Source organism: Heterocephalus glaber, unplaced genomic scaffold (genome assembly GCF_053883595.1).
Source record: "Heterocephalus glaber isolate CG9 unplaced genomic scaffold, H.glaber_assembly_v1.0 deba00001428, whole genome shotgun sequence".
NCBI lineage: Eukaryota > Metazoa > Chordata > Mammalia > Rodentia > Bathyergidae > Heterocephalus > Heterocephalus glaber.
Window position 1 is genome coordinate 21,814,829 of NW_028258293.1, and position 12,131 is coordinate 21,826,959.

The 12,131-nt window shown below is 47.3% G+C and overlaps 1 protein-coding gene across 11 annotated transcripts in view; it reads right to left on the bottom strand.

The window, feature by feature from the left end:
- Window positions 1-12,131, bottom strand: part of Tub (TUB bipartite transcription factor) — an 87,713-nt gene that overhangs the window by 43,914 nt on the left and 31,668 nt on the right. For 6 of the 11 annotated variants that reach the window (XR_002397158.2, XM_087211754.1, XM_021263743.2 and 3 more), the window contains exon 5: window positions 3,379-3,537. The exons of the other annotated variants lie outside the window; for them this stretch is intronic. Coding sequence is in view for 5 of the 6 variants with exons in the window: in XM_087211754.1 (XP_087067880.1) it covers window positions 3,379-3,537 (159 nt within the window). In the remaining variant the exon portion in view is untranslated. The remainder of the gene's footprint in view (window positions 1-3,378; window positions 3,538-12,131) is intronic. 11 annotated transcript variants of the gene reach the window in all.

Sequence of the window (12,131 nt, forward strand, 5' to 3'; positions counted from 1 at the left end):
AACTACCCTATAAGGGGGCTATGAATATCCCCGTTTTACAGAAGATAAAGCTGAAACTCAGAGATGTTAGAGGTCACACAGTAAGGTACAGTGTCAGGATCAGACAAGGTCTATCTGAATCTAAGGTTTATACTTATGCACCAAACCCTGTCTTTTTTTTTCTTTTTTTGTCCCAGGGATGGAACCCAGGACTTTTTGAGCTTGTCAGGCAGGCGCGGGCATCACTGAGCTACATCACCGCCTCACCAAACCCTTTCTTGATGCTGTGTAGTGGTCATTCGGGGACCCAGGGCATCCGCCATTGTCCTACTGTCCATTGCCCCACTGTCCATTGCCCCAGCCCCACCCAAGCCCCAGCCCCATGAGCAGCATGCTGAGAATGAGAAGAAAAGGAGATTTTCTTTCTGTCCAAGGCCTGGAGGACCTTGGTGAGCCCAAAACATGTACCACTCCAGCGACATGCATACTTCACCCTAAGCCTGATGTCCGTGGGCCTGGCTTGCCCTCTGCAGACAGCAGTCCTGCCCAAGTCTAGGTCAGCCTGTACAACACACCTACAGTTCCATGGCCAGCTTCTGTCAGTTCTCCTCCAAGAGGCTGGGCCCCGCTGTCGGTATATACACTGACTGTGTCCTCCTTGTCTCCCAAGGACCTGCTTCAACATGGACAGGCCCCTGGCACTGGGCACACAAGACCCCTCTTGGTCACATGCTGTTCCATTCTATACGGAATACCTTAGAGTACTCATATCTATTCTCAAGTTCTCTGTGTCTTTTGACACCATGACTTAAGCTGCTGACCTCCCATGCTTTGCTAGCTTGTCCTGCCCTGACTTATTTTCCTTATTCATGACCTATATGTTCTGAGAGCCTAGGAGGACCCATAGCCTGCCTGCAACAGCCTGGAACCCAGTTTCCATCGGTGGGTTTTGTGTCCCTCAACCTCACTGTCTCTGTCTTGAACCTGTCACAGGTTCAAGATGTCACAGATGAGCCCTCCCTCTCATCATCTGCAGGCCACTGTCTTGGACTCTTACGTAGATCAATGTTCCCTAACACCTTTTTATCACAACTCTCCATGCTTAGACCTCAGGTGAGCACAAGAGCACAGGCCTCAACCAACCTTACATAGGCTGGTCTTCCTGGACACCATCAGAGGCCTATTTGAATGCACTTGGTATTGGAGCCACTCCGAGTGGTCACTGGGATCGACAGGTTTATTCCGACAGGTGCAGCTTGGGCAGGCACAAGCTGGTAATCTAGGCACTCGGAACGCCTAGAGCAGCGGAGGTGGCTGTGCAGGCCCCAGTGGGGCTCAGGCACAGCCTGTCAAGCTGGAGACACACACAGGGTCATGAGCTTTCCCTCTCCCCTTCATCTCAGTCTTCTACCCAAGACAAGCAATGCTGTTTTAAAACCACATCCATCCCCTGACCTCAGAGCATTTGAAGCTGTGGCTCTGGTGTGCATGCTGGCCTACTGCTGGGAGCCTGAGGCCCGAGTAAGCCTAGAAACTCAGAGCTACTGGATTCTCACCCTGGTTCAACTCTGACTCAGGACCAAACCCACCATAATCTGTGCAAGACAAATAAAGTCCAAACCTTCTCAAGTTCCTGCAGAGAATGTCCAACCATATACACAAAAACAACTTTATGGCACCATCCTGACTAATATGGCAAAATGAGGGAAAAAATAAAACAACGAAGAAAAATGATGAATCTTGATGTTGGAGGGCTGTGGGGACAGTCACACATAATTGGTGTCATGGTAAATGGATCTAATATTTCTGGAGAACTACCTAGTAATATATGACAAGAACTACAAAACTCTTCACACCCTTTGACCTAGTCATACCACTTGGGGAATGATTCCCAGTAAAACACTAGGAAAGTAATTTGTACAGAGATCTTCAGAGCCATGATATTTATAATAGCAAGAAGCTGGAAAGAACCCAAAGGCTCAGCACTTGGGAATTGACTAAGCAAACTGGGTCGAGTGAACACCTTGGGATGCTCTCCAGCCCGGAGGCGTGGACATGTGCAGTCCTGGGAGACGTGCACATTTGGCCCGGGAAATAAATAAACCAACACAGGCCACCTCCAACATCAGCGTCCAATGTGGAAACAGATAGCCAGTGATTTAACTGCATTGCCTTCATGCTAATTCAGTAAGTCAGTTTTGAGGGCTTTAAAGGTCATTTATTTTATCTTTTTCTAAAGGTCATTTTGAATTAACTAGGTTCTTTTTCTTTAAAGAAAACATTTAAAATGCTGAAAAGGAACTCCATCAAAGAGATTTCTTAATGATCTTTGGGCAGGCTCATCTCCCAGAATCCTCTGAAAACATGATCTCCCTCCTCATGTCCCTGTAAGCGGAGCCAGGCTCACCCGTGGCTGAACAGGGGCAGGACAGGGTTGGTGTGGACATATACTCCCCGGGCAAGTCAAGAGTCATGGCTTCAGTGGGCCCAGACACTGCCTGCTGCAGCAATCCCTTGTGCGTGATGTTCAGGTCCTCCCCTTTCTGAGTCTTTCTCCCTCAGAGGTCCACCCTGTGTACCATTCTTTCTCTCCAAGGCCTCAGGAGGAGGTTTTGGGAAAGCCAGTTGGATTTCTTCCTGATACGAGAGATCAGGTGACTAGAACATCTTTTAGAGCCAAAGTATGAATGTCCAGTGTGTGGCACTGCAGGCAGACTGCTGGGCTTCCAGATACATAACAGCAAGACTGGCCCAGGGCACACTACCTACAAGAACGACCTGAGCAGCTTTAAAGCGTAGGTTCCTAGGGTTCACTCTACGGGGGTGGAGCCCAGGAATACATATTTTAAAAAACATTCCCAGTGGTTCTTATGATGCAAACCACCATTCTAGAGCCTTGTTGCCTATAAAAGGAGTCAGGGGCCATCTCCCTGGGCTGCTGAGTTCAGAGGGCTCTCATTTGGAGCAGAAAGCCAGCTTGCAGCCAGCAGTCATGGCACAGGCCACACTCCTCACACACACACCCTTCATGGGAGGCCTCAGCTTATGGCCTAGGACGGTGGTGGCAAACCTATGGCTTGTGTGCACAACAGGCTGTTTGTATCGTTGAAAGCTCTAAAAGGTTGGCTATCATTGGCCTAGGACATGGCGGGGGCGGGGGGGCTCCACAGGCTTCAGAGAGCAACCTGGACTGCCCACAGGCCAAGAGTCAGCCACTGCTCTGCCTCAGCCCAAGCACCGTGTCTTCCTGGGACCAGGGCCACCCATGCTCTGCAAGTTCCCGCACTGCCTGCTGCAGGGTCTCCCCCTGTGCTGCGTGCAGGTGGCTCCTGGTCCACACCCACAGTCCCAGGTGGGGCAGTGGGGGGCTGTGGCCCCACCTGCCCAGCCCATACTTACGGAGTCATTTTATAAAGCTGCATCCTCCGCTCAAACAGCGACCCTCCCCAGGCCCAGGGCCATACCCCGGCCACGGCTGTGGCCTGGGCAGATTCGGTCTCACCGCCCCCTGTCTCCAGGACTCTCTTCAGCTTCGCATTGGTGCTTGATTCCCCCAGCCTGTTGTCAGGAAACACCGAGAGTTGTCACCTTGCCCCCATCCAACCTCCTCGACAAATGAGAATGGATGGCAGCTTCTGAGGTCCCGGGAATGAGAGCCCAGAGGAGGAGAAAAGGGGAGAGACCATAGGGAGGGGGTCTTTCCCTAGGGGTCTTGGAGCCCTATCTGAGGAGGTGAAGAGTCCACTTCTGCTGAGACCTCCATCCAAACTATTCCTGAGGGAGTAAGAGAGTTTGGGATCCTGGAGCTCCCCAAAAGCAGTATCTTTGAGCCTGGGGTCTGGGGCTCAATGTGTCCTACTTTGGGGGTGGAGGATCCTTTAACAGGTGGGGCAGGGTAGCACAACCTTCCCAGCAAGGGGTGCATCCAATGCTGCACATGTTCTGGATTGCTGGGGCACAGGGCAAACCAGCATGCCCTGGGGCTCCTCTGAGCTGATTTCCCTCATCCTCCTTCCTTACCACATCCCAGAGCAGGGATCTCAGAGCAGGGAGGGGGGTGCTTCTTCCCAACTCCGAGGCCCAGCCTGAGGGCGGAAGCCAGGCACGCTCCTCCAGGCATGGGTGTGTCTTCTCCTATCCTGGGGCCCCGCCATCACTCTCCCTCCCCGAGACCCAACACACACAGTGGTCCCATGCTGCCTTGCCTCAGCTAACTGAGAGTGCCCACTGCCAGGAGCCTTGAGGGAAGCTCCGCAGGGCTGAAAGGCAGCCAGGGCACCACCTGCCACGTCCTTCCACACACAGACGGCTCATCACCAATGCCAAGCCTGAGGAAGAACTAAGTATCTGGTATCCTGTTCAGTCAATCTTTGCCCTGCCTTTGTAGAGACAAGGGTGAGAGTGCATCGAGGGACAGGGAGGTGACATGTTGCTTCACAGGCAGCCTCATCCTGCGCTTGCCCTGGGCTAAGTGGAGACACACAGGGCTGAGGTTGGTGGCCTACCAGCCAGGTGCAGAGGACAAAGTGAGCTCCATAACTGCTGAAATCACTCATGACCAGGCAGAGCCAAGTCCTACTTAACTGGGACATACCCATAACTCTGTCATGCTGGAAATGGGCCCAGAGGTTCACACACTATCTGTAATAAAGATATCGGCTTTCTCATTATCTTTTACTCCTCTTTGGTCTCCATCAGCACCTATACTGACAAGGATTCATAGACCCAAACATGGACAGCAGTCTCAGGGATTCGCTGGCCCACTGGTTCTCAGTTGGAGCACATCAACAGAAAACATGAAAACAAACAGCTCTGGATGAAGCTGCAGTTCCACAGCCTCATCCTTCTCCTCCAACAGTGCTTCCTTGGAAAAATTTCTAGATGACCTTGGGGCTCCAAATGTCTTTTGAAAATCACTGGTCTTGTCCAACCTTCTTATTTTCAGATGAAGAAGCTGAGGCTCAGAGTGGAATGTGATTGGCCAAAGGTCACATGGCAAGTTGGTGGCAGAGCCAGGACCGGCTCCATGACTCCTAACCACTGTGGTTCTAGCTGAAGGCAGCCAGCAGCCCTATCTATGTCTCTGGGCTCCTCCAACCTTCTCCCACCCACCCCTGGGCTCTCCCGAAAGCATGGACCCGGATCTGGGCTACCACTTCCAGAAATGGGGTTAAGGCGGGTACCTGACTGGAAGCTTGTTCTGAGATTCTTCACATTCTGGGTTCTCCCTGGATAACCTCACTCCCAGGCTCTCCCGCCTACCCAAGGGGCTCCCAAGTCTTCTTCCTGATGGTTCCCCTGAGCACCAAACCTCCCTGGGCTCCTCCAGGGGCACCGTAACTCTCCAGGCTCAAGACTGAACTCATCACACCTCAGGTCTGCTCTCCCTCCTGTTTTCTGGCAAGGTGATCAGCTCTGCCATCTACTCTGTCATCACTCGAGAGACCCTGATGGCACCCTAACTCTCTACTAGCCCTATGTTTTGATCTAGAAGTCCTCCTGTGAGTCCCTTCCCTTCTGCCCCCAGTGGGGTGCCTGGGTTTAGGCCTCACATATGTCCATGCTCCTCCTTCCAGGCTCCCAGTTCACCCCCCAGGAACATCCCACTTTACAAAGTTAGTCTGAGCATATCACCTGTCTGCTTCCGCAGCCCCTTGTCCCACAGGAACCAATCAAGCCCCTTCGTGAGGCTGGCGAGGCTGCAGGAGCTGCCTGTTCTTGGCCTTTCTCTGCCCTCTCCCTCCAGGCTGCTCTGCCTTGGCTGTGCTCCCGCCACCCCCAAACTCTCCTGGCAAGTTTCCCCCACAATGTCACCTTCCATAGCTCCCTTCCTCGGCACATACTGTCATCCTTGCCTCCCCAGATCAGTGTTTTCCCAAGTGTTACCTGCGAGTCCCCTGCTTTACTGTGCCCTAGCATACTGCAGATTCTCAGGAACCACTCTGCCTGGACCTCCCGAAAGAGGATCCCTACATTTTAAATACACATCCTACGAGTATACTTGAAATGGTGAGACGCATCGTCCATCAGGCCAGTGCCTAGTGTCCTGGCCTCCCTCTGCCTCTGCGGGGCCTCCTGTTGCCCTCACGCTCTCCAGGGAAAGACTGACTGTGACTGGTGCCTCCGCAGCTGGGTTGTGAGCTCCCTGGAGGCAGTGACCATGTCTTCTCCCTACCTTCAGTCCCTGGTGCCTGTCACAAAGAGAGGTTAAATTATAAGTGATGAATGAATGGGATGCCCACATGAGCCCTGCTGCCCCTTTCCAGGGGGAGGTCACAGCCCAGCTGGCGACAAGCCACAGCTTGTCTGAGAAGCTTCTCCCCATGTGTCTGCAGGTGCCCTTCCCCCTCAGCCTTTGTACAATAAAGGAGGCATATCAGGGTTCTGGGTAATAAAGGGCCTACTGGGTGCTGAAGGCCACCTTTAAACAGTGACATTGAACAACTAGCTCTAAAAAATGTTTGTATGCATAAACATACGTTTATTATAAATTTTACTGACCTAAAGGAAGGATGTATAGCAGACAATTTATAAATGCTGATCAAATATCCAGTATCCTTTACTGTGTCAAATTACTAGTTAGCAAATTGTCCCATATATCCATGAGTTCTTTGATTTCTGTTTATGGCCAACCTATGCTTGCAGTGACAAGTGAGTATAGTTCTGACTTAAATGTTGATCAATATTTTTGTTTCATTTAACAAGTAAAAGAAAAGTGAAACAACCAAGACAGAACTTCACTCATTCATTGGTGATGATCTGAGCGACTTCAAATTAGTTTTAAATACTAGAAAAAAATATTTCTTCAATATTTTGTTCTATTTAAAATGTAGGAACTACCAACTTAACAAAATTTTAAGACTTACTCTGCACTGGTAACATTTGTTTCCATCAGTTTTTTAAAGTCTGGACAAGCAACAAAACAATAAATCCAGTCTTAATTTGTAGTGCTTGCTGACTCCTGGGGCCTTACACACTCAGATCTTGTGACAGGACTGGGCAGGGGTGGGCAGGGAAGTGCAGCAGCTGGCAGAGCAGCAACCCCACTGCTACGGTGGGCACAACCCAGAGCAAGGGAGGAGGAGAGTGGAAAATACACAGAAAGTGGTACATTTTCTGCAGGCTTTACTAGTTTGGTTTTAATTTATATAAGTTTTAAATTTATATCTTTTAAATTTCTTAGTAACAGCTATGTTTAATGGCTGGTTACAAACATGTTCCTTTATAGCACAGTTAAATCTCATGAGCCTGTGTGAGCCAGTTCCGTCACAGTGACACTAAGAAGCTAGAGGAACGTCCTTAACCCACCTAGACACAGCCCTCCATTCCTATACTGTGAGCTGCCAGAGAGAGCACACTGTGCCCATATGGAGCTACCACCCAAACCTCATTAATATGTGCAAATGATATGAGTTAGTAAAAAAAAAAGTCAAACAGCCCCGGCTCTGTGACCCAAGCAGCTTGTTTCGAGCCTCGGGCTCCTCAAGTTTGAGGGGGAATTAATGCCCACAACACGTGAGGTGTAAGGAGGATGGTACCCACTCAGCCCCACACACTCTGCACACTCATATTCTAGTTCTTTTCTGTCATTGCTCCCCCCAACCTACATGCATATTATCTCCACCACACCACACACCTGGTTTGGGCTCACCCTCCTAAACCTCGCCACACACAATAATGTGTCACCCTGCAGACACCCCAGAAAGAAGCGCACCTGCAGAGCTCCATCTCTCACACAGCCTCAGACACCCACTCCCCACATACCCAAATCTCCACACCACATACTCATACCCCCTCACACTTCATACCCTGAACCTACCAAACACCTATTCCTCACCCACGTAACAGGATGCCTCACCCTGCCCGCCAGTCCTCCGCACTCCACACACACAGTGCACACTCCCTCACACCCCATGCATATGCCATCACCTGCCCACGTCTCTCCTCCACATTCACACATCCCAGGCACTCACATGGGCCAGAGCTCACACACTCAAGGCCTTCCCATATCACCCCCATGTTCCAGGATGGAACCCCCTGCCAGCCCTCTGAGCCACGCTCTGGATCCAGGAGTAATGGGAGGGAAGATCCAGGCCGTATGAGGCTGGAAAGGTGGGGTGCCCTTTCCTGGGTGACAGCTCACTTCTCTGGAGGTCAGGCCTTGCTCTGAGGCACAGAGGACTACAGGGACTGAAAAGCAGTGGGACAAGAACTGCTGGCTAACTGAATTCCTTTGTTTGCTTCAGATCCAGCCTCAAGCACTACGGGCTGCTCCAGCAGCCAGCCTTCTCCTGGTGTCCCTTGGGCTGCAGAAGATGCCAGCCTGTTTCCTAAAGCTGTCCGCCCCCAACTCCCTGCCCATCAGCAGTAGAGATGAGTCCTTGTGTAAAGGGTCTGCCTCTGTTCCTGTTACCTCAGTGTCTGTGGGGCCTGGGTGGAGGTCACCCTCCTGGACCACGACTATTAGCATGCAATAGATAAGGCCTAGGTTCTGAGATCCATGATAGGCAGGAGCCAGCGTGTCTACTGAGATGGTCCCAGTCCAACAACAGCTTTGGACTGTATCCTGATGGACACAGGGAAGCCCTCTCAGTGGCACATTACCCCTTGTTACAGTACCACTGTGCAATTCTCCAAAATTCCCAGGCAACAGCAGTCAGTTTCCCTAACTGATGAGTTACAGCAAGCTCTTTCTCTCTCTGTCTAGCCCAGGAACTTTCTAGTGGACACAAGCTGGGGATCTATGCCTGGGCTCTAGACTCGGCTTGGCCATGACTCACCTTGTGACCTAGGGCAGGTTGCAACCCTCCAACCACAGTGTTTCTGTGGGCTCAGACACATGAACTCGAGGCCAAGCCAGCCTCTCTTCAGAGGATTTCCAAAATGGAACCACGATCAGCAAGGTCTCACTTCTCTCCCCACACTCCACCTTGTCTACGCTGCTGCTTCTTTACCCTCTGGCCCTTTGACAGCATGTTTAAAACAATAACAAGCCACAGAAGCAAAAAGGGTCTGCTCAACAAATCTGCCATCCTCTCAGCCGAACTGCCAGTGACATTTACACAGGCATATATACCCCTGCACATGCATGAACACAGGTACAGTACACATGGGAGCATGAGTACAATGTTCACATACAGTGGGAATCCAGATAGCTGCAGAGACCATGAATACAGGCATACTGACAGAGATGGAGGGACCCATATGCACACACATATGCCAGGACATACATTCATGTGCAGATACAGATATGTCAGAACATACATACATGCCAAGACACAAACACATGACATGCAGGCGAGGACATGACTACAGGCTCACACATAATTTGTGGGATGGAGATTGGGTAGACAGTCCCCACAACTACTCCCTACCCAACACACACACACACACACACACACACACACACACCCTGCCACTGCACATACGCAAGGAGGGGCAGAAGGTTATAAGAGTCAAACCATTGAGAAAGGGTTGTAATCACAGATACAAAAAACCCCCAAAAAACTGCATGCATCTGAATATTATTGTAAATATATTACTGTATTTCTAGATTAATAAATTTACAAATCTCCTAGGAAAATAAAAATCTCTAAACTTAAAAAGTAGAAAAAGTTGATTAGGTTAATAGTCATAAGAGAAATTGAAAATGTTAAACATCTCCACACAAGAGGTGTGCCACATTAACCATCCAGTTAAAAATATAATTTTAAAAATATCTATTTACAAAAGCAAACAGGGCAACATATTTAGAAAACTTCACAGGAAATGTCTCGAAAATACATGAAAACAAAGAGACATTCTGATAAAACTGTAAATCTTTACCCATGCAAATACCAGTGACAAAATGAGACACATCCTCTGTTCCTACATGGTATTATAATTTTGTCAATTACATGTACATGCTTGATTCCATTCTAATCATAACTGCAGTAAGATTTTTACAATTGGACAAATTTATTCCAAAATTCATCTAGAAAAATAAACCAACTTTCCAAGACAGCCAAGAAAATTATGTAAAAGAAAAAGAATGAGGAATCACTTGCAATGCCAGCTATCAAACTGTACTATGAATCTGCAACAATCTTTATCTATAAAAAGAATCTCTATGCAAAACCATGGTACTGACAGGAGAACAGCCAAATATACCAATGCAACAGAGAAACAGGCCAACATATATGCAGAAAATTGACTCATGGTAAAAATGGCCTTTCAAAAAACATTGAAATGTTGGATAATTAGTAAATAGTTTCGAGATCAACTTGCTACCCATTAGGAGAAAAAGTTATATACCTAGTTCATGTTCACAAATAGTAACACAGGATTAAAGGTTGCAAAAAAGAAAACAAGAAAAGGACAAGCAGAAAATGTAAAAGAACATTCTTCTAATTATTTGCAGAGACTGGGGGAGCTTATCTAATCCTATTCCTAAATCCAAAAGCTATCTTTTATTAGGCAAAAATCACAAAATTTATTAGTTAAAAACCTTGTCACTTAGGTAAAAGACACTGTAATTGAGCAAATTCAAAATTGGCGAATATGCAGTGAGAAAAGCATTTCACATATGCTTGTAATGCTGGAGAGTCAACTGCCTTTCTGGAAGGAAAGAATGATAATGTGAACATTATAAAATAACTTTCGGGCCGGGGATTTAGCTTAGTGGTTCCGCTGCCTGCTTCACAAGCGCAAGGACCCGAGTTCGATCTCTATACCAAAAAACAAAAAACAAAAAACTTTAAAGATGTTCATTCTTTGTGAGCCATTAATTTCACTTCTCTGTAGCTACTCTAAGAAAGAAATCATAAAAGCCTGTAGATGCATGCATGAAGATGCTCATCAGTAAGAATTTAGAAGTTATGGAAATAACTAAAATAAGAGGATAAATAGACTTCAATAAATGCATATGAAACGATTACATAACCATTTAAAATAGTGTTTGTGGGGCCGGGGATTTAGCTCAGTGGTTCTGCCGCCTGGCAAGCAAAAGGTCCTGAGTTCAATCCCCGGTACCAAAAATAAATTTAAAAAATAGTGTTTGTCCAATAAGATTATGGAGAAATTCACATGAAAAACATAGATGGCAAAACAGTCATGCAACTTCAGTAGGGTTCGTGCACACACAAATGCCTGTAATTGCCTCTTACAAATAAATCCATACTGCATAGTTTTTACAGATTTACAGATTTTAAAAAACAGCACCCTAAGGAGACTTTAAACCTATTTTTTTTTTTTTGGTACTGGGCATCGAACTGGGGTCCTTGAGCTTGTGAGGCAGGCGGCAGAACCACTGAGCTAAATCCCTGGCCCCTTTAAACCTATTTTTAAATTAACAATTATCCTCAATAACAAAGAACACCACAAAACAAATTTTACAAAGCCCTATGTTTAGAATCCATTCTGCAGTGCTCACAACTCCACTCCCCAGACTCCCCCTCAACAGTTCCCAGTGGAACCACAATAACACCAGCTCTGGATGTTAGCCACAGATTTCCTTTCTCACCCTGAGTTTAGGCTTTGCCACTGTCACAGTGGTCTTTTGGGGGAGAATATCTGTGCAATGTCTCATGAAATTGTAACCCAACAAAAGTACAAATACAAATGTTGGTAGAACAAGTATAAATTAACTCAATGGAGAAGGCATGGGAAAAAAGAACTATGAGACAAAACAATAGCAGAATATACTTTAATGTCTTTAATACTCCTTTAAGGTCTTTTAATTAGGCACAACTTATTTTCAAGATGACAAAATTCACTGAAAAGAAAAATAAAATAGTTCTTTAACAAGAACGCTTTTACTTTATGATAACAGCTTTTTGGCTTTACTCTTTTTCTTCTCTTTTCAATAAGCTAAGACTACTGGGATTGGGCACATAAGAGATTTAAAAGAAATGTATGAAGGACAAGATGCTCAACTTCATTATTTGCTAGAGAAAGTAAAATCACAATACTGTGTACTATACACTCACCAAAATGGTTAAAATAAAGACAAAAAATGAACCAAATTTTGGTGGAGATCTGCAGCAACCAGGATGTAATCCTCCTAGTGAACATGCATTTGCAGAGCCATTCTGGAAAACAGTTTGGCAACATCCACTGCAGTTGAATGTAAGACTCATTGATTCCATTCCTAATATATACCACACAAAAATGCA